Here is a 25267-nt window from a genome sequence, read left to right as displayed (position 1 = left end):
GCCAGTCCATCGCAGGGCCAACATAGAGAGACGAACAACCATTCACACTCACATTCATACCTATGGTCAATTTAGAGAATCCAATCAGCCTAGTCCCCAATTGCATGTTTTTTGGACTGTGGGAGGAAGCCGGAGTACCCGGAGAGAACCCACGCAGACACAGGGAGAACATGCAAACTCCACACAGAAAGATCCCGTGCCTGAGTATGTCACCACATACACCGTTTAGTGTTGAATGCAGATCAATTTACCTTGTGATAAGCATTCACTGAGCATTGTGAGAACTTGTTTGATGAAGACTTTCATGTAAGTGACATTAATATATTTTATATAGTTGCTTAACTTAAAAGCAATAAACTGCTCACTAATGGTTCTGAGTCCAAGTGCTTGAGTTACGTTGGCTCTGATTTTGTCATTCTTTGCCACAAAAAAAAGGTTCAATTCTTGAAATATTTCGCAATTATTTAAACATTTTCAAATTGACCCATGCATTACTGTATGAACATAATTTGGACAATTATTTGAATTTTGAATCTAATTCGAACAATTTACAGTTCACTGTTTGTTACATTTAAAATAACTAATTGCAGTTTACCATTTATTGATGACAATTACCAAGTGTTCATTGTAAATCAAACATAAGAACATGCATAGTTTGTTGTGTGCTACTTTTCAATCTTCATGAACAGCAAACAAACAGAAAAAAAAGGGGGAAGAAAGACAGGACAACTGTCATCATACTGAGTGGTGGCAGAGCTTGTAGTGTTTGGAACGTGGCGGCGGGATGGTTGAATGTGTCAAACAGAAGAAATGATGCAATCTGGTAACAAATTCAAGAGAAATTTTTATTATGAATATGGCACCTGTAAGATGGTCAAACCGGGTTACAGAAAGACAACCATGTATGTGACATGTTCCTCTGAGCGGATGAGAACCTAGTAAACTTATAAAAGAACAACAGCTATAAAAATGAAGTATGTACATTTTCGGATTTGCAGCATTATTCATGGTAAATGAACTCAAAAAGATGTCTTTTAATAATAATAATAATAATAATAATAATAATAATAATAATAATAATAAACAAGCCAGGCACTCAAAGTTAGCATCAGTTAGTCATGTGTTTTCCCCTCTTCCGTGAGGGGGGAAAAAAATAGAAATGTACCATAGTTTTCTCTTTTTTAATATTTTAATTTGTTTGTATTTAGAATTTTATAACACTGTTAACATTGATAATAAGAGATTCCCTTCTCTCCCATATCTCAGCTACTTGGCACCAAGTTCCCCATAAAAGAATCTGTATAATTGTACAAGAAATAGTTAAAAACACAGACACAGTTTCTTCACAGGTAAATGAAGTGAATTCTCAATATTTGTAATTCTTAAACACGATGTATTTTTGACAGCAGCTGTGATTAAGGTTTTTAAAGATTTAAAATCACCAGCAAAGTTTTCATTTTTCGACATAAAACACAGAAAAAACATTGAAAACAGCATGGACCGGCTGTTTGGTTTTTTGATACATGTGGGTGTATTTCCTGGTTTCATCTGAGTTATGTATGTCCACCACAACCACCAAAACCACACCGGCGCACTTTTCTTTGCCAAATGGGGCCCTGCCAGCCATTTGTGCCCTCCCCACAGTAGAAAAACACTGAAATCGAGAGGAACAAAATTCTCCAGAAAATAAAACAACCTGAACACACCAAATGAACTTACAGATCAAACAACCCAAATAAAGTTCCTCTTATTGAACAAAATAGAATTTCATAACCTGGGTCTGTTTATTTGTTGTTGTCTTAGTAGTAACAAGACACTGATTCCAAGGATGCTTCAGTAGGATTCAAGGCGTGGGTCAGTTTGACAAGACAGACTTTTATTCCGCCATCGCATCTCATTTGGGCTTGACAGACTTAAAAAAAACACAAAAACTGCTGGACCAAAACAATCAAACAAACAAACAAACAAACAAACAAACAAACAAGGGATCAATCACAAACCGGACGGACTTACTAAACATGCAGTTCAGTTTTCCAAAACACCTATAAAAATAGATTTATAGTGCGAAATATTTTTTTTCCTTTTAGTTTCTTTAGAAATCTCTAAAACTTTATTTTTTAAATTACGTGTCCTGAAATACTACTGTGATTTTTATTTTCTCCCCCTTGAATCTCTTGTTTGTCCCATGAGAGAAGTTTGCGCAGGAAGTCAACAAGTTCGGCGAGAACCAATGAAATACACCCAATGCACACACAAGATGCCTGAAGGGACTCTGGGAACTGTTTCACAAATGAGGCTTTCATGGTTTTTCAAGGGCGTACTGCTACATCTAATGTTGTGTTTAAACCAAATGCGAAGCAAAATTTTTGTATGGGGAAATGACAAAGAAATTAAATTTGTGAACAGATGAAATTTTGTACCAGTCTGCTTGAATAAGATGAATAGGCAAATTTCAATGAGTTGAAAATGTTTTTTAATTCCGTTGCTGTGACAAACTTACTGTAGCTGATCCCATCTGAACTTATTGGTCTACTGTCTTGTGGAAAGATTTGACAAAGCATGTTTTGACCACATCAGCATCATGATGACCTTCAGCGTCTTTTAATTTATTTTACAGTTTATTGCAATTGAATCCCAGTAAAATCTCAATTGGATTCAATTCCTGAAGACAGCTGTGAAATTTGCTGGGCTTTGCACTCCCGTGAATGATGTCGTGACAGTGTTTGGTTTGGTCCAATGTATCTGGAATTTCCATGGGTAGAATTAAGGCAGCAATATGGTTATTTCAGTCATGGCTGAAGATGGTAAATTCTAGCAGAAAGAAAGAGGCAAGCCCTTCTTGTATTCTGGATGAGAAGGGAGAATATTTGTGATTACCTTGAGTACTCATGAGAGTAACAGCAAAAATTTGCTTCGCATTTTGTAAATGACAACAAGCGCTAATTTAGGCTATTCTTCATTATTTATTTTATATTGTGTAGATAATTATCAGTTATTTAACACTTGCAAGAGCTGGAAACTGCAATTCCCAGAATTCCTTAGTGGCAAAAACATGGCTCCATAAACCTTTGAGCTAGTTCAAGAATCTTTTCATCTCTGAGAGAAAAGACGAGCAAGATAAAGAGGTTTGTATAAGACTACACAACAGCGAAAAGCAATAGCAGAGAGAGAGAGAGAGAGAGAGAGAGAGAGAGAGAGAGAGAGAGAGGGATATTAAAACAAAGAAAAAGAGGTTTTACAAAGACGTAAAGGAAGCAGCGAGAAAAAAAGGTGGACTCTATAAATGTTTTTTTTCCCGTTTTTCGCAAAGGCCACCGAACACGAAAATCCACAAACCTCCACTGGTTTCACTAAGACTGCAGATAGAGAGAGATAAAGAGGAAGAAACAGAGGAAGAGAGCAAGAGGCATTGTTTTTGGATGTAAATCATCACATACACTCCACCCCTTTCCCTCTAAGCACTGCCCCCCCACACTAGAGATAGAGCACAGAGAAGACAAAGGACAAAAACAGCTACAGTAGCTCAGTATATACTGCATATAGTCAACACACACAGAGAAAGAAGTCGTCATGAAAGACTTTGACAGCCAGTGACACTAAACACATTGGTAACACGTTTTTACGGCTTAATCACACTGGGTAATAAGGATGACAGATGTTAAGACGGGGCTGTCAACTTTAAAAAGATGGACAGTTTTATACCGTTTTAATTATTACTTATTATCATCTTTTTTGTCTCTTTTTACCAAAAAAGTAGAAGAAATAAAAGTACAAATGAAGGAGAATCACAGTGCTTTTTAAAACACCAAACTTTCTTTTTTTGGCAACAGAGGCTGGAGAAGAAAAGACACAAAACAGAAGATCTTAAAGGAATGTGATTTTTCTCTTCCTCAACAAAACAAAACTTTTTTTTTATTTCATCGATTGTTTGGTAAATTGATTGATTGATTGATTGATAATGCATGTCTTTATTACAATCTCCTTGTTGATATGTGGTTTATCACAGGGTCCAGTGATGAGATGGAAGAGAGTGGATTGTTTACGTAAATCTTGTGGAGGTGATTCCGGTTCAGGAAGAAGACTAAGAAGAGGAAGAGGAGGAAAAATTATTCTTAAAAAAAGAAAAAAGAATCAAACAGTGATTGAACAGGAGCTGGTTGAGGTTTTAACATTCATTTTTTTAAGTTAGCAATACTAGCTAATAAGCCTCAGTCTCACTGAGTGATAAAGTTAGAAAATACATAAAAATCAAAACAAGCCTAAAGCTCATTCAATCAACTCCATGTTGCCGTGCGGAGCTCCTATTGGATTGTTAAAGCTGGACATACATTTGAGCAAAGACTCAGACTTTCAATTTCAACCTTGTTGGACATCATTTATCGTGCAATATACAATGAATAATGAGAAGAGTCAGCTCCTCTGACTGGCAATCAGACTTTCTGGTGAATTTCTGGATTTGCAAAAATTTGGTCACCCACCTACAGACTTGTACACAGCTGAAGCAGAGCCTGAGTTGATTCTCCACAGGCTGTACCTTTTGTCTCTTTGCACCCATACCAAGAGTCAAATGGAGGGAAAACATGACACCCAGGTTGATTTAGCTGCAGCAGCAGCATATAAACCTTTGATGTTTCCTCCTCCACTTGTCACAGTCTTAAGCACTGGTGCCTTATCTTAACGCAAGTAAAGCAGCAAGCAGGTTTTTGCCTTGTTAGCATTATTGCTAGCCCATTAACCTTTCACAACTCAAAAATCGGACTGTACAGTCTTACACCCATAAGGAACAAAAGTCTAAAACCAGCTCTGTTCAGAATTTTTTGAATCGGGGAGCTCTCTGGCTAATTAGCCCGCATCATCACCCATTTTGAGTGAGCTTATAGTAGGATGTACCATCAGTGCAGGGTATTGAACATTGGAACAGAGGAATCACATGGCCACTGATTGCACTAGAGAAAAAAAGCTATCTTTTTGCTCCAGTAGGGAGAAAACCTTTCAGTTTTTTACTGAATTTATGTTATGGGATGAAATGCTTCCAACAGTACATAATCTGGTGGGTGAACCAAAATTGAACCTACCGCTGTTGGTGAAACAAGGGTATGAGAGCACTCAGGTCATGGTTGACAATCTGACTGTACACAAAAAAGAAAAAAAAATCCTGAGGTTTGGCCCTACGTCGCAGATGATTTACTTGCAGAGGAGTTGTTCTAATCAAAACAGCAGCAATCATACAGTGTATGTCCAGCTTAAAACAAATGAAGGAGAATGGCACAAGGAGATTTCACTTATTTAGAGGTTCTTTTCTGAAGACAAAGAAAAATGTTCCCCCTCAAAAAAAAAACAACAAAAAAAAGGAGCTGTCAACAAGCTGTGGGTTTTGTTTGCAGCACCCACATCAGCCAGCTGAATCAGGGTTACTGGACGGTCGGTAGCACCATGAGTCAGGCAGAAATGTGAAGTCTAAAGATCAGGTAGACAGAGAGAAGAAAGAGCAATGACAGATTGAGATGAGAGGAGATGCAGAGGAGGTTATGTTCGGTGCAAGACCTGTAGGTAAACTCCTGGGATAAAAGAGGAAGAAGTAACATTCGATAATTCACAGGTCATTACCCGGCTGAAATAGCTTTTTCTTCTTAATGCTTGATTCGTAAGTTAAATCTGAGCTAGAATACTTTATAAAAAACGAAGAAACAAAAGGAAAAACAGCATTAATTCTCTAAACTATTCCCTCAATCGAGAAACATCCTCAAAAACCTTTTTTCAAAAGATTATCTCTGAGACCTTTGTCAGGCGAGAGAGCTCCCTCCTCTCAGTTTAAAAACTTTCAAATCTTGATCACATCAAGATACACAAGAGAGCCACGTAAAGTTTTCAAATCCCTGTACCGTCCTCCTTTAAATACACACAATCCGCATCTTCATAAAGATGCAACAGAAAAAAGTCAAATAATAAAACTATTCCCATCAGGCTCCAGGGGAGTCCTTAGGCAATATGAATTCTCTGTAGGCAAAAAAGGAAATCTTTACAATAAAGAGTAGTCTGTTTGTTTTGTTCATTTGTTTGTTGATCACAAGAAATAGGAGCAAAAAGAGAGACTGACAGGAGGAGAGAGAAAAAAGTTAGAAAAGGGGGACATGTTTGAGGGTCATTCATGTCTATTACACAGTTGCTCAGATTCAAAGTGCTAGAGTACATTTCCTTCCTGCCCTTTCTCCCCTCTTGGAAACACAGTGCTACACCGTGTTGGTAAGAGACAGCAAGTTAAGAGTCATTCTTTTTGAGTCTTTTACTTTGACACAGTTGTTGATTCCGGAAACACAGTAATGCGGTCTTGAACATTTTGCATTAATCCTCCTTCCTCTCCAGAGTTGTCTGCGTGGTGTGGATCCCGTTGCTGTACACCGGGAAAGGTAACGTAGAGAAAAGTCCCTCTGCTGTAGTGAAAACATTGGCTGCAGTCGACATTTGGCTTCCCAGAGCACCATTTCCACCTGATGCCGTTGGGGAGCTGGCAAATGGACCGGCGGCTGCTGCTGCAGACATATTGAGCCGGTGGACGTGGTGATAGAGCATCTCCATGGGCGTCTTAGGGTCAAGGCCAAACCCTGGGCTTTCAACAAAGTTCATGGAAGTGTTGGGGAGAAGGTTGCCTTGTGCCATAGCCAGAGTTACGTCTGCCGGTGCGTACCTGATGGTCCCAGTGGTGTACACCCGAGGGGCTGTCGTGCTGGTGGAGGCCAGAGTCCCTGTGACTCGGTGGACAAGTGGGAGCACCACGTTACCAGCCTGCAGGCGCTGCAGTGCCTCCAAGTCACCGGAGTAGAGCAGTGAGGAAGAAGGAGTTGATGAAGATGAGGAGGAGGAGGAGGAGGTTGTTGGTGTGCCCTGTTGCTTGTCTCGTGGTGAGGCAGAAAGAGGTGGAGACAGGGGGTCCACAGAAGAGGCGCTTGAGGGTGGAGCTAGACTCGCAGCGCTGGAAGTAGAAGATGGGGCTGAGCTTCCATTGTAAGGAGGCTTCCTCACTCCTCCTGCTCCACCCTCAGTTCCTGGAGGGGTGAGGACAGAATCAGGGATAGCCACTTGCAGAGACCCACTCTGGGGTGAGGGGAAGGTCTTGTGGGGCCCTGGAGCGGCTGGTTTGGAGGTCATGCTATACGGAGATTCATTTCTGGAGATCTCTCTGTTGGGTGGGTAGTTCCAGATGCTACTGTCATTGTCAAAGTTGATTGGTTCTGCCATCTCTGTCTTAATCTTCAGGACTGATGATGCTGCAGCTGTGCTGTTAGGTGAGCCTGCAGATGCCAGGAGGTGGGAGGGATTGGAAGATGCAGCCTGTGAGGGGTCTACTAATGGTGTGGTATCTCCCATGGTGACAGGGCTGGGTGTTGTTGAGGAGAGACGGAGCCTCCTGCTTCGGGTTCCATCCCATTTCTGCACTTTCCTTCTCTTCCGTCTCTTCAGGACTTTGTTTCCAGCATTTGCGCTGTCGCAATCTCGCATGCTGCCATCCTCTTCCTCATCCTCCTCCTCCTCCTCGTCTGATGAAGATGTTTGCGAGTTGTGCAGCTGTACTTCCTCCCCTTCTCCATAATGCTCTACTTTAATATGAAGCCCAGCAAGATTACTCAGTCCACTGATGGTGCCTAGCCCCCCTAATCCACCCAATCCTGTTAACCTTGTCAGTCGGCCTCCCCCCCCTCCACCTCCTCCCCCTCCACCGGTCTCCTCCTGCTCTTCCTCTTCTCCCTCTGAAGCATCCAGACTATCATCACTGTCCTGACTCTCAGGGTTACTGGAACTGTCTCCCTCTTCCTGACGCTTCATTTCCTGTTCAGAGGAGCAATGTGGCTGACCAGGCTGTTGCTGACGCTTGCTGTCAGTCTCTGGGTCCTCGCTGCGCTCTGATTGGTGACTTGGCTTCCCCTCCGACTTCTCGTTGTCTGTGGAGGCAAGAGAGAGTTAAACTAAAAAGGAGGAATAGCCTGTTTGCTCATGTTCGTGTGAAGGAAAATGTAAATTGAGATAGTGATTTAGGTGATAATGAAAGATTCTAAAGTTTCTGGGCAAGTTTTGTCCTCAGGTTCCATTGAGGCCTGACACGGCCTGATGATGGGCCCTAAGGACAAAACTTGCTTGTAATGGTTTTAAGAATGTAGCCCACTTGGGACCCTTTGGGTACCCATGTTCACTGTCTAACTGGTACACACATTTCAAGCCTGGTTGTATTCTTCTGGGTTGCACATGTGCATCCTAACCCAGTTTAAAGCCTATTTGGAGCCCATGCTCATATGAAGACCTCCTAACCCATGGTACACGCTGTCCAAAATTTCATGGCAAACTGTAGAGTATTTGTGACCACTGGGGCCAAGGTCGTGTCTCAACTCTTGCTGCCATGCCTACAGCCACCACTCAATATGGCGAATGGAGAAAAATGTATCTCTCTAATGTGTGGCAGGAAAATGAAGGTGCCAGCAACGTAAAGCCTTCTTTCACCTCATAAACATGCTGAGGAGTCAGTCGTTGTGTTTGACACCTTGTGCAGCGATTCTCAGACTTCGTTCCAGACAGGACCTCCATGTGTTGTGTTGTCAACTCACTGGTGTGTGTTCAGTATCTGTAGCTGCAGCTGTTCAGGCATGTTGGCTCTGTACAGCCCATTACACACATACACACAACAAACACACATTTTGAATCCTGCCAGCGCACAAGGCCTGCGGCTACCCAGCTGGCAGCACATTGCCTCCCTCATGGCATCCCAAGTGTTGACTCAATTGCTTTGTCTGGGGAAAACCCTGCATCTCCATTAAGTGCACCTATAAAGTGAAAGAGATTTATTCTCAGGCCGGAAAAGGCTTCAAAAATGTGTCCTAAATCATGACTTCATCACCTTTTCCCCTACAAAAGTTTACCTATTCAGACCTGTGATGGGCCAGGGATCTTTTGGAAAAAAGGACCTCCCAAATTATTTGGCCAATGTATCTTTTAGGCAGGTATTGCTAGACATTGCCAATCCACATAGTAAATTATTGTAAATTTGTAAATTCCTTACTGCGTTATTTGTTTATTGTAAATTGGTAAAAAAAAAAAAAAAAATTAATTTCTTTTTATATTCTTTACACTATTCGGCATTCTATGGACAGCAAAGTAAGAATTTCATTGTACAGGGAAACATGTTTCCACACTGTGCATAGGATAATAAACACTTGGAATCTTTTATAATGTAATGATGTATTTTAAATGTAAAACAAATCAAATGACACTACTTCCTGTTAAAAAGAAAATTAAATAAATACGAAAAAAACAGTCGGGTTATTAAAAATTTTATGGGTGGGTGCTTTAAGAGCTTTTGTAACTAGTTAGCTTGTCAAACTGATTGTCTCAAATTAATGGTGTGTTAAGATTACTTTCTTTAAAAGTATGTACAGGATTTGAACATATACTTTCCATGATATTTTAAGATGAAAACATTTCTATATTATGAACAAATAATCCATCAAAGTTTATCCTGTTAAGGGTTGCGGGGGGGCTGGTGCCTATCCCAGCAGCCTTTGGTAAGAGGCAGGGTTCACCCTGACGGTTCGCCAGTCCATCACAGGGCAAACACATATAGACAGACAACCATTCACACTCACAGCCATGCCTACGGTAAATTTAGAGTATCCAATTTGCCTAGTCACCATTTGCATATCTTTGGATCATGGGAGTAAGCCGGAGTACTCAGAGAGAACCCACGCAGGCACAGGGAGAACATGCAAACTCCACACAGAAAGAGCCCATGCTTAAGCCAGGGCTTGAACCCAGAACCTTCTTGCTGTGAGGAGACAGTGCTAACCACTGCACCACCGTGCCGCAGCCTGAACAAAATAATCCATCCATCGTCATCTTCCGCTTATTCCTACACATTAAGGGTCGCGGGGGGGCTGGAGCCTGTCCCAGCATCAAAGGGCGAGAGGCGGGGTACACCCTGGACAGGTCGCCAGTCCATCGCAGGGCCGACATAGAGAGACGAACAACCATTCACACTCACATTCATACCTACGGTCAATTTAGAGTATTCAATCAGCCTAGTCCCCAATTGCATGTTTTTGGACTGTGGGAGGAAGCCGGAGTACCCGGAGAGAACCCACGCAGGCACGGGGAGAACATGCAAACTCCACACAGAAAGATCCCATGCTCAAGCCAGGGCTTGAACCCAGAACCTTCTTGCTGTGAGGAGACAGTGCTAACCACTGCACCACCGTGCCGCAGCCCGAACAAAATAATATATATGATAATATTTATTTAGAAAGTTTGTCACATTTTTGAAGCAATACACAATGTTTCAGAACGAGCATCTTGTAAGCTTGTGTCACATGGCCTCTTGCTTGTTTACAGCCAGGTGCAGGCGACTCTCGTAGGTCACCAGAATAAGTGCAGATGCAGGTAAACAGGATTATTACATCTAAAACATAACACAACACCTAGCAGGGTTTTTAAGCAGCCATAATAAATTGAGTCCATAAATTGAAAATTGAGTCCATAATGGCTTTGTTTGTGTTGAGAGTGTGCAGAACAAACTGTTTCTGTCATTTTAACGCCTAGAGAGCCAAGTTGTTTGATGAAAAAAAAAACTTTTCCAAAGATATGCATCAGATGATGCATATCAGGTGATGCACATGGTCAGTGTAGCTACTCAAATGGAATGCAAAGATTATTTAGTTGCATGACTGGTGCTAGACTGTGACAGGGTATGTTTTGGTGCAAGAGGAATGGGCAAACAGTAGAGTAACAGCCTCTCTGTGTTTGGCACCTTCATTTTTGTTTCCTCTGGCTCTCCATAGATGCATCCTATAAGAACAAAGGTGAAAGTGCACACATCTCATTTTTAGAATACGTTCAGCCTGACTACCTCGGGCCTGTTGGATCCAGGTTGAATCTGGTTGCCACCTGCAGCCTCTGGCGTCAGTTTACAACCGACAGCATGAGAGAATCATAGTCCCCCAGCTAGAAGAAACAGCTGGCAAAGATTCTAATCATGCCAACACAGGCGGCACAGCCATAATATTATGCTGAAGGTGGAGGCCTCCTCTTGGGCAGAATTCAGTGATACTGGCACCATCTGAGCTGTGAATCTGAGTCTGAAATTGTGGTGACACACAGATGTTGTCTTTATTTGGTGTTTCTGGGTCTGAATTAACATTTTTAACATAGAATTTATTTGTCTGTATGGACTCACATACTGAGTCACAAATAATGTCTGATACATTCTATGAGGAGGATAACATCATATCAGTTTCAGAAATTTAACTCTGATTTATATCTATTTAAGAATAAAACTTAATGTTATTCAACCAGGGCAATTAGTATTTAAGTCGAGTCGATTGAAACATCCATCCATCCATCCATCCATCCATTCATCCATCCATCCATCCATCCATCCATCCATCCATCCCCAGCGGCTTTTGGGCGTGAGAGGGGATACACCCTGGACAGGTGTCGATTGAAACATTTTAAATCCAACTCTGCATTGGTAGAATGTTAACATACTCAACTCTATACCTGAGCCAAATGGGATGACTAATTAAATAAGAATATGGAAGTTCTAAATGTCACAGAACATGTGAGGCACCTCGCTCAAGACTACAAACATAGAAAAGCAGAAGGACTTCCTCAATCAATTATATCTACAGAGTCTGATATGTTCTATTGCAAAAAAGGAAAAGAAATTGGGTTTCAAATAATTGATTTCAATTAAGGGTAAAATTCACAAAATGAAACAGTGAGGCTACCATAAACCATGATGTACGATTTTAAGAAATATAATGAACAAAAAAAATGTGTTTTAAAAAAATATCTAAAAAATCAAATCCAAAAGTTTTAAAAGGAAAGTAATGTGTCTATGTGTTCACCCCACTTTGTTAGGATCCCCAAATTAACATGTTTTGTAATCAATTTCCTACAGAAGTCACATAATTTGTTAAATAAAGTCCACCTGTGTGACTGGTTGAAAAGTCAGTAGGTTTCATTTCATCACTATATATAAAAATCAGATGTCTTATATCTTCTTATTTCTTTGTCTTATTTCTTGTTTGTTTTACAATGAAAAACATTTTGCATCCTCTACATTTTGTAAATCATATTATAAAAGCTCCTATTTTTTTTTTTACTTCCTAGCTGTAAGGCAAGAAAATTTAAAAAAAAAATGCTTAGTAGGATTAAAAAAAAAATTCAAAAGTGTATAATCACTGTATGATCAAAACATTTGCTTGTACTTCCATTTTCAGAAAATGGTTGAAATCTGGAGGAAGAAGTTTTTGATTTGCTTTCTTTTGTTACCCTGTTGTCAAATTTTGCTTTGATTTGATTTGTCTTATAATGTGTTCTTACTGTATGTAAACTTGGTGGAGTTTTTTTGTGGTATACGGTGTTTTGGGGTAGTTTGCAGGGGGCCTTCATCACCATCTAGCCTGGCAGAGACACCACAATGGCACCAAAACATCTGGCTTCCTATTTAGGCTTTAACTCTGACTATTATGCTGCAAACAGAGTTTTGTTTTGTAAAGAGTCATACAGTTTCATAAACATTTTGGAATTATAGCCTGAATGTGATATGAAAATTAAGAAGATTAAATACATGGTTCACATTGATACTTGATTGATTTACATGAAGCAGAAATGTGAAGAAAAAAAAACTGAACTTAAGAAAAAAAAGATCAAATACCAGAGTTTTCTTTGGACTCAGACTCAGTATCAGAGGTTTCAGAGGATTCTGAGGTTTTCTCTGGAAGGTTGGGAAGCTGAGCAATGTCCATGGGCATATCTTTATATTCTGGATTACTGTGGTGATAGACAGACAGACAGACAGACAGACACAGAGATCAGTTTAATTTATACATACTAACTCTTGAGTGCTTTAATTAGAACCGGTGGTCATTCTAAAATAGTTGACCACATTTCAGACATAATACAAAATATATAACAACCATCCCCTTCATCTGACACTGCAAAGAGTAAAAATGAGATCAAACAGCCAATAATGAGTTCATATTTACTAGTGTTCTGACTGAAATGTATTCACATTACAAATTCACACACAGTACAATTTAAAAAATGAGTAAGCTGCAAAAATACTTGAACAGAATCTTTTTGTGTTATATAATTCCCTATTGTATGAATTTATGTATGTAATCTGAGATTTCATGTTTTTATTGTCCTTTGATTTATTAATCCTCCTCCTAACTGGTTGCATTCATCATTATAGAAGGTACGCACTGACTTCACTGTTAGTCTCTTCTTGAAACTTGGCTCAACAGCGATTCTCACCACTGTGAACTATGAACCACTGGTCAGTAAAGACTGACATTATTTGGTCTATTTGTTGCAGCAGATTCCCAGTCAAAACATATTGTCTTTATTTATTTGTCGTTATCTTTAGTAGGGGTGTCACAATCTAGAGTCTTAATTGGAAATTGTTCAAAATCAATGTTTTTTCCTCTTTGCTTTTGCTGGTAAATATTTTTCTCTCCAAGTAAATTGTCTCGGTTGCCTTTGTGAGGTGAAAATAACCTCAACAACAAACAACACAATGAGATGCAGGCGAAAGAACATTAGCAAGTAGTAGCTGCTGCCCAGCCACCACGACTAGGGCAAAAGGCAAAAATACATCAATCGACAAGAACGTCCCTCCTCTTCCCTCTTGTATTTTGCTTTACTGGGGAGATAAGCCTAAATTGTACTCCTAAAGAGCCGTGCCCACGCAAAGCTGAGGATCCCAGTTCAAGTCCTGAGTCCTTGTTTCACATGTGTGCACCAGGTGGATGTACACGAATGGCTGTGGTTGTAGTTTTAATATATTTGCAATCAGTTTATCCTGCATCCACGCTCACTGCAGTCAATGAAGATCGTGTGATTCACGCTCTGAAACAAATTTAAAGTAGGTGATCTGATGCAAAGTCCATCCAGAAAACAGGTATTTCAAAAGTTGTTTGCTTGTTCTCTCTTGGGCAGACCTGACAAATCAACACCATGATGCTGTCATTTCAGCATTATTTGTATTTATTTATTACATTTAATTACAGCAAGTTGGAAGGAGCAGTAATCTCGATGTTGTTCTCGGGGAAAAAAAGCTGTGACATTCAAATTCAGATCTCCATATTGTGGGCTGCGTGTTTATCACAAAGAGAGTAATTTGCTTTCTGATGTCTATCAAATTCCATTCCCATTTTAGATGTGTTTTGGTGACAGTCAACAGCTAGCAAAGCCTGACTTCTGCCTATTTTGCAAAACCTCTTTTGCTAGTAATTACAGTGTGTTTCTTTTTTTCATTTCTTTTTCCTTTCTCCGTATAACCTGAGTCAAGTCGACCTCTGACCTGAGAACGTAGTTGACCCAGATGATATTCTTCTCACTGGCGTTCTTGGCATTGATGGCAATGGTAGCGCTGGACTGGATCCAGATGTAACCGCTGTTCTTCTGGATCCACCGGTAGTACTTTGTAACACACTGACCCTTGTTCATTACTGAGACAAACAGAGGGAGGGAGGGAGAGAGAGAGAGAGGGAGAGGGAGAGGGAAAGGAGGCTGTTGATATTGACATTTTACCAAAAATACCTTGAATTACATGTCTGTTTGTTTGAAAGAACTGTCTCCTTCATCTGATGGTAAACAGAAGAAGGCCCTCACACTTCAGCTTGCTTCCTCAAGTTCATGGTTGATTCCAGCACCTTCTTCACATTTTGTGTTTGATGTGAGCATTTTATACTTTTTTTTATTTTCTGAAAATGCATGGGAGGTGCATACCAAAAGCAAACTGAAAACTTTTCATGAACGAAATGTGGGAAATAAATGATTTTGGTCTCTCATGTAACATACAAATTTGTCCCCAGGAGTCGGAATCATTGAACAACCTCTGTTTTGTATTATCGCAAAAATAATAAGTCAGCACCTCATTTTCAAATATGAAAAAAACAACAACATGTTTTATGCCTCATGTTTTATGCTGGCCACTGCTGTAGATCAGAGGCATTATGTTTAAGGATTGTCCATCTGTTTGTATGTACCATTGTCATTAATATGAGAGGTTTTTTTCTTTTAATTGGTCTCAATGTCCACTAGCTCTCAAGGGTGAACTGGAAACATTTTGGTGGCCAATGTCACCTAACATAAATGATGTATCTGAGCAATGCCTCAAGATAATTCCTCCAAATGTCCTTCAAATGTCCAATGGGACTCTAGGATAACCTGAAAAAAAATGTTCCCATCACCAAAGCATATAAACACAATTTGTTTTTTCTAGTTATTGTTGCTTTTTCAACTCTTAAAAAAATTAAAACAGAGGTGGCATGGCTTGGAGGTAGCATGGCCATCTTGCAACTGAAGAGTTGGTGGTTTGATCCCCACTTCCCCCGGTGACCATGTTGAAGCATATCTGAGCAAGATACTAAGACCCTAATTGCTCCTGATGGCCCTGCGACAGGCTGGCAACCAATCCAGGGTGAACCCCACCTCTTGCCCAGTGTCAGCTGGGATAGGCTCCAGCCTATCAGACAGATGGGGAAAAAAAATCAAAACCTATTAGATGTGGCACCAAGGTAACCCAGTGGGCCTATTGTAGTACATTGCCTAGGCTTCCACCTTGGTTGGGCATCTACACAGATGTAATTGGGTGTGTATGTATGTGTGTGTAGGAAGCCAGATGAGTTTGAAAGGTTTCTGATGGCTGTCCTGGATGCTAGCTCAGGGTGAAGGGGAATTGGGTACAGTATTGTAATACTCCCACACGCTACGCATGAAACTCCTCACCATCAGGTGAAAGATACAGTCAGAGTAGCACAGGGGATGGAGGAACAACCACGACAGCTCATCTGGTCAGGTGAAGAGGGTGTGTGAAATTTTGGAGAAAAAAGGGATGGAAGATGAAGAGAAAAAACATGCAAAAAACATACACACACAAAAAAACCAAAAACCAAAAATCTTAGTAATTAAAGAGCTCACTTAACAACTCTTTACTTTTCAGTAGTTACTGACTGCTCTCCATCAATGAGTACAACTTTGACCTTCAGTTCATCTGAGTTTTCCCACCACTGAAACAAAGTACTGACAGCACAGACCTGAAGTGGTCGTAGTGCCCATCTTTCTCCACCAGATAGTGCTCTGCCACTGCTATAGTCTCCCTGTCCTGGACACCCCCACCCCCACCTCCACCACCAGCCCTGCTCCGCCCCACGACAGCACGCTGGCAATAAATTTGGCTAAATTAAGCACTAAATGGTTATCTCAAGCAATATGTATTGGCATTAATCAGAAGCCGCTCAAACAGAAACAGTCAGAGCCGAGAAGCGAGGGCCACTAAATTCATATCCCTCTCCTCCATTTAATTACACACACAAATAGGTTTCTCAGCAACAGAGAAGAAAGAGAGAGAAAGTAGGGGTGATTTATATAAAAAGAAGGCCAGTAATTAAAAAGTATTAGAAACTAATAGCATTGTTTAAGACGACATCCCCAGGGCTGCTGTAATTGACTTTGGTGGAGCAGCCGGCCGCCGCTCGTTCATTTTCTATTTGCCTATTCAGATAGAGAGAGAGAGAGAGAGAGAGAGAGAGAGAGAAGGGAGGAAAAATAACTTGTTTGCATGTTAAGGCAGAGATGGTGAGATCACGCCACCTTGAATGTGACCTTGCTTTGTTTGTACGGCAGAGTAAATAACGACACAATGAGTGCTCGCTTACACTCACACATACACACGCACGCTTGCACACACGCATGCGTGCACACAAACATACACGTACACACATACACAAACAGATGACTGCATATCCTCAGAGAACAGCTCAGTGTATCAGAATATCAGAAGACGACACACGCACACACACTCATATAGGCTCTGGCACTGCAGATGCATACACAGAACCATACTGTCAGTTGACGTGTCCTCCTCTCTATGGCGTCACACAGTGAATACCCTTTTTCTCAGCATATAACTTAAGACATTGGTTTAAGATGACGATATCAGTGTGTGTTTCAAGGTGCCAAGAATATGAAACTGAACAGCTGCGAAAAGTTCTGCAAAGTAGCACTCACTAACCTTTTCAATTTGAAATAAAATCAAATGCCCATTCAAAAGGTTTGAGAAAAATTGAAGAATAAAATGAATAAAAACCTTTTCTTAAAATGATAAAAATGAGTTAAATAAAATGAGCATTAAACATACTATAGCTGATGTATCAGAACTCAGAAAATAATTCAGAAAATAAGCATTTTAAAAGTTGACTGTAGTCTGATGAAAAGTTTTGACAACACACAAATTCATACCTTGGTCTTTAAGTCACTTGTTACATGTGCATTATTTTAAGACATTTTTTGAAATCAAATCACTGTAAAATATAATTTGAAAGCAGCAGAGATTTAGTTTGTGAGGAGTCCAAGTGTATTTTAGTGGAGTTTTCACTACGTGTTGAATGCCACAGTTACATACTAAACATTCCATCAAGTGATGAGTTGTAAGACAAGCAGAAATATTGCGCACTCTAGCATGGTCTTCTTTCTATCAATCGAACAGGAAGAAACAGGAGTGGCCAGTGTGTGGAGTGTCATGCTAGCACTGAGTAGACTGGCATTTTAACAGTTGCAGAAGAAGTGGCCTTCTTTTAGGGGCCAAAAATAACCCCCTAAAAGGCATACTATTTGAAGTAGACTGACATGTTGTCTAGTTGGAGCTATATGCTAACCATTAGACAGTTAGTTCAGTCACTATTCTATGCCCCTTCCACTGTTTATGTACTGCTTTTGCTCTCGCTACATGAAATGAGAATAAAATCCAAGCAACTAGTAGCAGGCTATACACTGAAAATGATGAGCATTGTTAGATTTGTATCATTTAATAACCATCTGCCCGATTTGTTCTTTTTAAAGATATACATTTATGTTGGAACACATTCTATCAAACAGGGAGATTCTCTCATGTTTGCCCACTGGTCACGAGATGATGCAGTTGATATAGCATGCATTGTCTATGGTGGTTTTCCCCCTGACATTCCCTTGTTTCATCCTTGCTTAGCACGTTCCACAATTATGATTGTCCCACTGAAATACAAACAATTCTGGATGTTGGGCCATAAGTCCCTCCATTCTTCTTTGCCAGCACAGGAGCGATGTCTGGCTACATAAAACAAAACACAACGTGAGAAAGAAAAATAATGAGAAATGAGAGCTAACTAGAGCCTGAAAAATGGTGATTTTGCATCGTGTGTCAGATCGATTCCTGCTGCCGTGACTTAGGATCCAAACTGTTGATCCCTCTTAACTCTTAAAGGGGAACCAATGTAAATACAGACAGAATCATTATTCTTCAGTGTGAAATCAACATTTACTTCAAAATTATATTATAATTTTACTACTTTGAAACAAAACATTTTTTTTCAAAATTTAGCAATAAAAAATATGTTCAATCTCGACCAAGACATGAATCTGTTCACACCATATCAACCTTTGAGCCGATGAGACATCGACTTGTTTCTGCTGCCCCCAAGTGGCCAAAATTAAATAATAGCAGGTGACTTCCTATTTCCAACCTCCAGATCATCTCTTTCTTCTTCCTCTTTGTCTCTTTCCGCTGCTATATTGGTCTTCCTCTCCTGCTTGTCCAGATGGGTTTTACATGCTAACCCTCTGCTCTTACTCCTCCATTAAAACATTCATTCTCTGATGGCCCAGTAATGAAGCAGAGGAGGAAAAGAGAGAGAAGGACAGGAGGAGAGCGAGAGAGAGAGAGAGAGAGAGCGAGAGAGAGAGAGAAAGAGAGAGAGAGAAAGAGGGAAAGAGAGTGCTGGAGGCTTGCCTGAGGCTGCAGGACACAGACCAATAGATTAAAGAAATTCTATTCCCTTTTAAAGTCTCTCCACCTCCCTTTCTTTCTTTTCTTTTCCTCGGTCGTTCTTTTTCTCTTTCAGTCAATGTCACGCCTCTCTAACACACAGTTTCTTTCCCTCTTTCTTTTCTACCTGTTTGTGTCTACATGTACCTCTCTCCTTCATCCTTCATCCTACATTTGCAGTTTTTGTTCATGTCGACATTTCATTTTGATTTTAGCCTATTTCCTCAGCAAGCGAGTCCCAGTAGATGATGATTGAAACATTGAAAGATGGAGGGATCAGTCCTAGTGTTATAGGGAGAGAGACACCATAAAACATTAATTCTAATAACATAAAATTACCTGTAGTTTTGGTCACCTGACATCAGCAAATACAGGTAAAGTGAAGGCGGTTTCTTGAGTTGACAACAACTCATTCTGTCACTTTGACCAGAATAAAAACTTCCCAACGAATGTTAAGCTGTATGAGATAGAACACCTCATTGTTATTATATTCAATAGAACAAATTTTCATGGGTGGCATGGCTCAGAGGGAGAGTGGCCGTCTAGAAATAGAAGGGTTGCTGGTTCACTTCCTCCGGTGACCATGTTAAAGTATCCTTGAGCAATTGCTCCTGATGGCCCTGTGATGGACTGACGACCTGTCTAGGGTGAACCCTGCCTCTCACTCAGTGTCAGCTGGGATAGGCTTCAGCCCCCCCTCGCAACCTTTAACAGATAAACGGTATAGAATTATTTAGATAGATAATGAATATTAATATACATTACTTAAAAGTAAAACGCTGGGTAGGAACTTAACACTTCTTTCATAAAGCATCTGTGATACATCATCTGGAAAACAGAACCTGTTTTTGACTTGCCCCAAAGATGTCTGCTCCCTAATCACAGAAATGACAAAACTACAAAAAAAAGACAAAACATTTCAGGTAGCAGAATTATCCTGTGAGATGTAAATTATATTTTTGGACAATCTGGAATCAAAACAGAGAAGCCTGATGATGACATTTCAGTCACTTTCCAGGTATTTTTTGTCTAATGTCATTGAGGTTGTCCATGATTCTCTCCATCCCAAAAGCCTATTTTAGTGGAATGTTTCACAGGTGTGTGTGTGTGTGTGTGTGTGTGTGTGTGTGTGTGTGTTTTGTCTGCAGATAAAAAAACCTTTCACAGTGTGTGGATTCATTAAAGGTGGTGTTACTCCAGAGAGACGAGCTCTGCCAAAACGCCTGCAGGCTTAAATCCACTGAGCCTTCTCTCCTGTGCGACTCTCTCACTTCCTTTTTTATCCATTACGCCTCTATGTCTCTTGATCACTGAGTCTCTCCCAAACATCTTTCCCTTTTGTATCACTGTCTCATTGGGATAGTGTCTTTCCAAATGTCCTCTTTTTCCTTTCATCTTTGTCCATTTCTCACCAAAAATGTAAGACTCTCTTTTATGATGAAAATTCAATTATTGTCTTTGATGGTATCTTTTCTTACGATTCTTAAAATTCCTTTTAACAACACATTTATCTCTGTTCATATAAATGAGATTTGCAGGTCATACAACAAATGGAATCATCATATTGACCTAGCCACAACAACAACAACAACAAAAATTGCCAGGAACTTTTTAGGCAAGTTTAACTTGTACACGGACTCAAAATTTTCTTCATAAATTCTCAGGAAATATTGAATCCTGACACAAAAATTATCTCTTAGAATTCTGGAAAACTCATCAATCATATATATATATATAAATATATATATATATTTATTTAAGAGAAAGGTTTTACTTTTTTTTTTAAACTATTTACTTTTACTCTGTATGTAAATCCATACAGTGTGATGGTTTTGAAATTTTGCCTCAGTGTTTTTTCCGTCCGAGATTTTTATGCTTAATCGACAAACACAATCGGCGCTTTTATTATAAATACACTATAGTATATCCTGTTTATTTCTGACTGCAAATCCATGTTTACTTCTTTATTCATTGTGTTATTTTTTCAAGTACTTTGCTCTGTCTTTTTTTTCTCTTCTTATTCCTCAGTTTTTACAGCAGCTCAGTATTCTTTTTCTGGTCTCCTTATCTCTATAAAACCTTTTTTTCCTCTAAATATTTCTGTAAATCCAGAGCTATCTTTCCATATACCTCCTTTTTGGTAAATATCTCCCCTTCTTGCGTTTTTTTTCCTCCAAAAACAGCAGCATCCTGTTCCTCAGTTCTCGCCACCTTGTAATGTATTTTCTGATCCCTCTTTCTTTGTGAAAGGAAGGTTATTTTCCCATCTTTTATCCTCATTCTTCCTGCCCCATTCTTTCATGTTTTTTCAAACAAAATATATTATTCTCTACCTGTCTCTCTTTGAAAAAATGAGCATTTTGTCCTCACTTCTTTCTTTTCTCCATCTGCAAATCACCTGTTTCCATTTGCTTCCGTTTCTTTGAAAAATTTGTCTCATCCTCCTGTGGGCCAAGTGTTTCTCTTTTCCTCTGCCTACAAATCTCTTCCTCTCTCCCTCCCTCTCAGTCTTTCTGAAAAGAGAAGCTCTCCTTTTTATTCCTCTCTGTTCTTGGACCGATTGACTTTGAGATCTGACCTGAGCTAAGACCGGCTGTCAGCAGGTAATGATAGAGACTTAGGGAGTGACGCCTCTTCACAGACAGGGATCAGCCCTCGTCCAACACTTAAAAAGAAGCCTTTTAAAATTTAGATCCCCTTTGAGTGAACAGGCTATCCCTCTAAAATACACCATGATCGATTCCCTAACTATCCAACTCCAGCAGTTGTGGGGAAACGAAAAGCAGGTGTGAAGATAAATCCTACAGAAATATCTAAGTTGACATGATGCTGTGTTCTTATTACCTCTCCTGAAAAATAGTCAGGATGATTTGGCTCTTCAGTACTTAATAACCTAGTTTGACTTTACAGAATTAAAAATCAATGTATCAACAATGTGTAAGTCTGTTTTCATTCATCAAATATTATCAAAACATGTTCTCCTTGTTCGACAAGGTGGAAAATTTACAAAAGGCAAGCTTGCTGGTATGGCAATTCAAACACACATGTACGGTTAAAGGGAAGCATTTTATATCATAATTATCTGGGCAGTGAATGCAAATTAAAAAGATCTAACTTCCATACATGTTGTCAGCATCCAGATTTCCATACTTTTCTGCTAGATTATTCTTTTAAAGAAGAACTTGTAAATCAAGACTGGAACAAAGTCTATGTCGAGTAAACGAAGGATTATGATACAGGGAGCGGCACGGCTTAGATGTAGAGGGGCAGTCTAGCAACCAAAGGGTTGCTGGTTCACTTCCCCCAGTGAACATTTTAAAGTATCTTTGAGCAAGATACTGTGTGGTACTATTACTACCCTAATTGCTCCCGATGGCCCTGAGATGGACTGGCGACCTGTACAGGGTGTACCCCGCCTCTCGCGCAAAGTCAGCTGGGGGGGCTGGAGCATACCTAGGTGACATTGGGCGAGGGGTGGAGTACAACCTGGATGGGTCACCAGTCTGTCACAGGGCCATCAGGAGCAATTTAGGGCTCAGTATCTTGCTCAAGGATACTTAGCCACGGTCACTGGGGGAAGAGAGGATTGAACCGATGGCCATCCAATTGCTTGATAACCACTCTACCCCTGAACCATGCCACCCAAAGTAAGTAACCAATGACTTAAAAACACTGACAACACATGGTGAACAAGTTGTTTTTTTTATTGTGTTTTGTTTAACTTTATGTCTTAAATTTGTTTTTATTTTTAGAATCTTGTTTGTTTACAAAAATCCCAGGTAACTGTTTTTGAGATTACATACTGTATAATGGGTTTAAAGAGGATGGGCCTAAAAAGTGAAAGCTTCAGTCTGCATTTGTTTCATGAGGTCCTGAATTGTGTTGTTTGCTGTCTTTATATTTGAGATTTATATGGATGGTTAAATATGTTGTCCTTCAGAGGATTACGCAGCTGAACCCTGCAACTGCAGTCTGACTCTGCTGTGTTCGAGAATCAAATTCTGGCTTTCTTTGTTGGAGTTGGGTTAGACCCACATCTGCTCATTATGTTTCTTGTAAGAAACACAGACTCAACACAGTGGCACATGACCACTCAGTAGACTCTGGTCAAACAATCAAAGAAGTGCAGCTCAACTATGAAGATTCTGTTACTGTTTTGCCAATTTCACACTTATACTGTGTTCAGAAATACACAATACATCAGTGTACTGTACTGAGAAATAAATAATAATGAGATTGTTTACCGTGCTACCAGATTTTCACCGTGCGATGTATTCACAATGAAGTGCTGATGAAAATTTGTTAAAATTTACATAAATAATTAAACTTTACTTTTTGTAAGATGTCATATGAATGTTCTGTGACAATCCATTGATTGAGAATGGCTCAGAAAGTCCCTGTCTGCCATGTTGTCACTGGAGCAAGCGGACATCTCAGCATAGAGGTGCTATTGTTAGTGCTTTGCTATTAATGTAGCACTATTTGGAGCTTGTCAAAAGTCCAGTGCATTATGGTTGTGGTTTCTCAACTTTTTGAGCAAGAGCAAATTACAGTTCTTTGCCCTATTCCCAATACTGTAGGTATATGTGATCGTAAAGCACCGATTTCAAAAGAGACACCTAACCACAACCTAATCTGTCTTTGCATTTTGTTTTGAAGTAATTCTCTTTATCTAACAAATGTTAGGCCACTTTCACTTTATGTATATTCAACTAAATGTGGGTAAAAGACTGCTGTAGGTTTTTGTGTACATTTTAGAAACATGATTAAATGAGAATCTTTATTTGATTGCAAAGCAACCTAACAAAAAGGAAACCAGCAGCAAATAAAAAGACAGCAAACACAGCAGAAAATCTTTGCCCCAAAAATCATCACAGCCACAACACAAACCAGATTGGTCAGTGTCCAATTAGACAAAAGCCTCAACGTGTTGGCTGATACCGTCTGACATCAGCTGCCACACAATCAGCAGTGAGTTCATAAGCCACCAAATTAAAGTGCCCTAAAGAAAGGCTGAATTTAGAACAATCTGACCATGCTCACTCTGACAGGGAGGATGAGGAGGAAAGAAAGGAAAGACACGGAGCACCTCCCGCGCCCTGTAGCCATCCATTTCTGAAAGCCCCCCTTTCAGAGAGGAAATTAATTTTGTAAGAGGAAGAATAAGACGAGCAGTCGGGGTGACTGAAGGTGCCATATTAGACTACGCTCGACTAAAACCAAGTCATTTAAACCGCTGGCTGCCGGCTTGCCTCCCTGACCTCCCTTCCTCTCAGCAGACAGAGAAGAATAATCTCCCTCCTTATTTCACTTCCTTTCCCCCTGTTTTACACACCCTCACCTCCCCGCTCCTTGTTCTGTCTGACCTCGTTGGGCCGCCGTAGAGTCACTTCCTGATTGCCTCTCTGAATGTTCATAGGAACTTTTGGAGAAAGTAATTGAAAAAGTTTCATGATTTTCAGTTTGCTTCTTTGGTGGTGTGTCACATGTTTTAGTCAGGTTGTGCTTTGTGATGACTCACATCAATTTCTAGGTGAATGTTCAACAGGTGAGCCATATAGACATTTGTATGTTCTACCACTACAGAGTCTTATTTTCTTTGTTGATTACAGAACCATACACTATAAATCACTTGTTCTCCTATAAAACAAGGTGAAACCATGGTAATTGATTATCTTTATGACCGGCTATACTGGACAAGATGCCAGAAAGGAGAGGCAATGGCTATATCATTATCACCTTACATTTGTAGTCTCACTAAGTTCCTTGCCAACTTTAATACTGCACTGACTTAACTGGTTTAAATACTGTCCCACTTAAAAGGAATGTGACAACTTTATTTGGAATATGGTTCTTTCTCATCATTTATAGAATCAGATAAGCAGGTAGATACTGTTTCCTCCTCTCTGCATGCATTAATGAGCCCAGAAACCCACAGGACTGCTGACTGCTAGTTAGCTTAGCTGCAATAAATGCAAGAGGTGGGGCAGTAGAGAAAGCTGCCACAAAAGGCACGAAATACACTTTTCTTCAAAACCGTCTTCACCTGGATCAATAGACCCAGGAATGTGCTTAACATTCACTGTGAAAAAAAATTTAAAAATGATGAAATACTGTTATCAGATACACACACAGAACTAATTTGACTGCCTAGGCTTCCCATTCCATCTTGCTCTCTCAGCTTCCAGTCTACAGTTCCGCTTTTGTGCATATTACGGTTCAAGTACATAAAGTGTAGGATTTTGATTTGTCCAGAAGTAATCTTCCTCACCCTCTCTTACAAAATTAGCTATGATTAGTGACAGCAATCACTCTTCTAGTGCTCAACATTTAATTTTGCTGGCCAAAGTTTCAAAGGGTTTTTGAGGTGCTGTGTCAAATCTGGTCACGAAAGCAGTTTTGACTCTGACATAATAA

At 40.0% G+C, this 25267-nt stretch overlaps 1 protein-coding gene across 2 annotated transcripts in view; it reads right to left on the bottom strand.

Moving 5' to 3' along the window:
• Window positions 1–865: 865 nt before the first annotated feature.
• Window positions 866–25267, bottom strand: part of npas3 (neuronal PAS domain protein 3) — a 352407-nt gene continuing 328005 nt past the window's right edge. For both annotated transcript variants that reach the window (XM_086181913.1, XM_086181914.1), the window contains exons 10-13: window positions 14348–14495; window positions 12698–12813; window positions 7701–7937; window positions 866–7664 (exon numbers count right to left, since the gene is read on the bottom strand). In XM_086181913.1, the coding sequence (XP_086038039.1) occupies window positions 6343–7664; window positions 7701–7937; window positions 12698–12813; window positions 14348–14495 (1823 nt within the window). In that variant the 3' untranslated portion in view covers window positions 866–6342. The remainder of the gene's footprint in view (window positions 7665–7700; window positions 7938–12697; window positions 12814–14347; window positions 14496–25267) is intronic.

This window comes from Aulostomus chinensis, chromosome 17 (assembly GCF_037954235.1).
Source record: "Aulostomus chinensis isolate RoL2024-O1b breed Wild chromosome 17, RoL_Achi_v1.0, whole genome shotgun sequence".
Classification (NCBI taxonomy): Eukaryota; Metazoa; Chordata; class Actinopteri; order Syngnathiformes; family Aulostomidae; genus Aulostomus; species Aulostomus chinensis.
The sequence above is the reverse complement of the archived record's forward strand: the minus strand, read 5'-3'. Positions and strand labels throughout refer to the sequence as shown.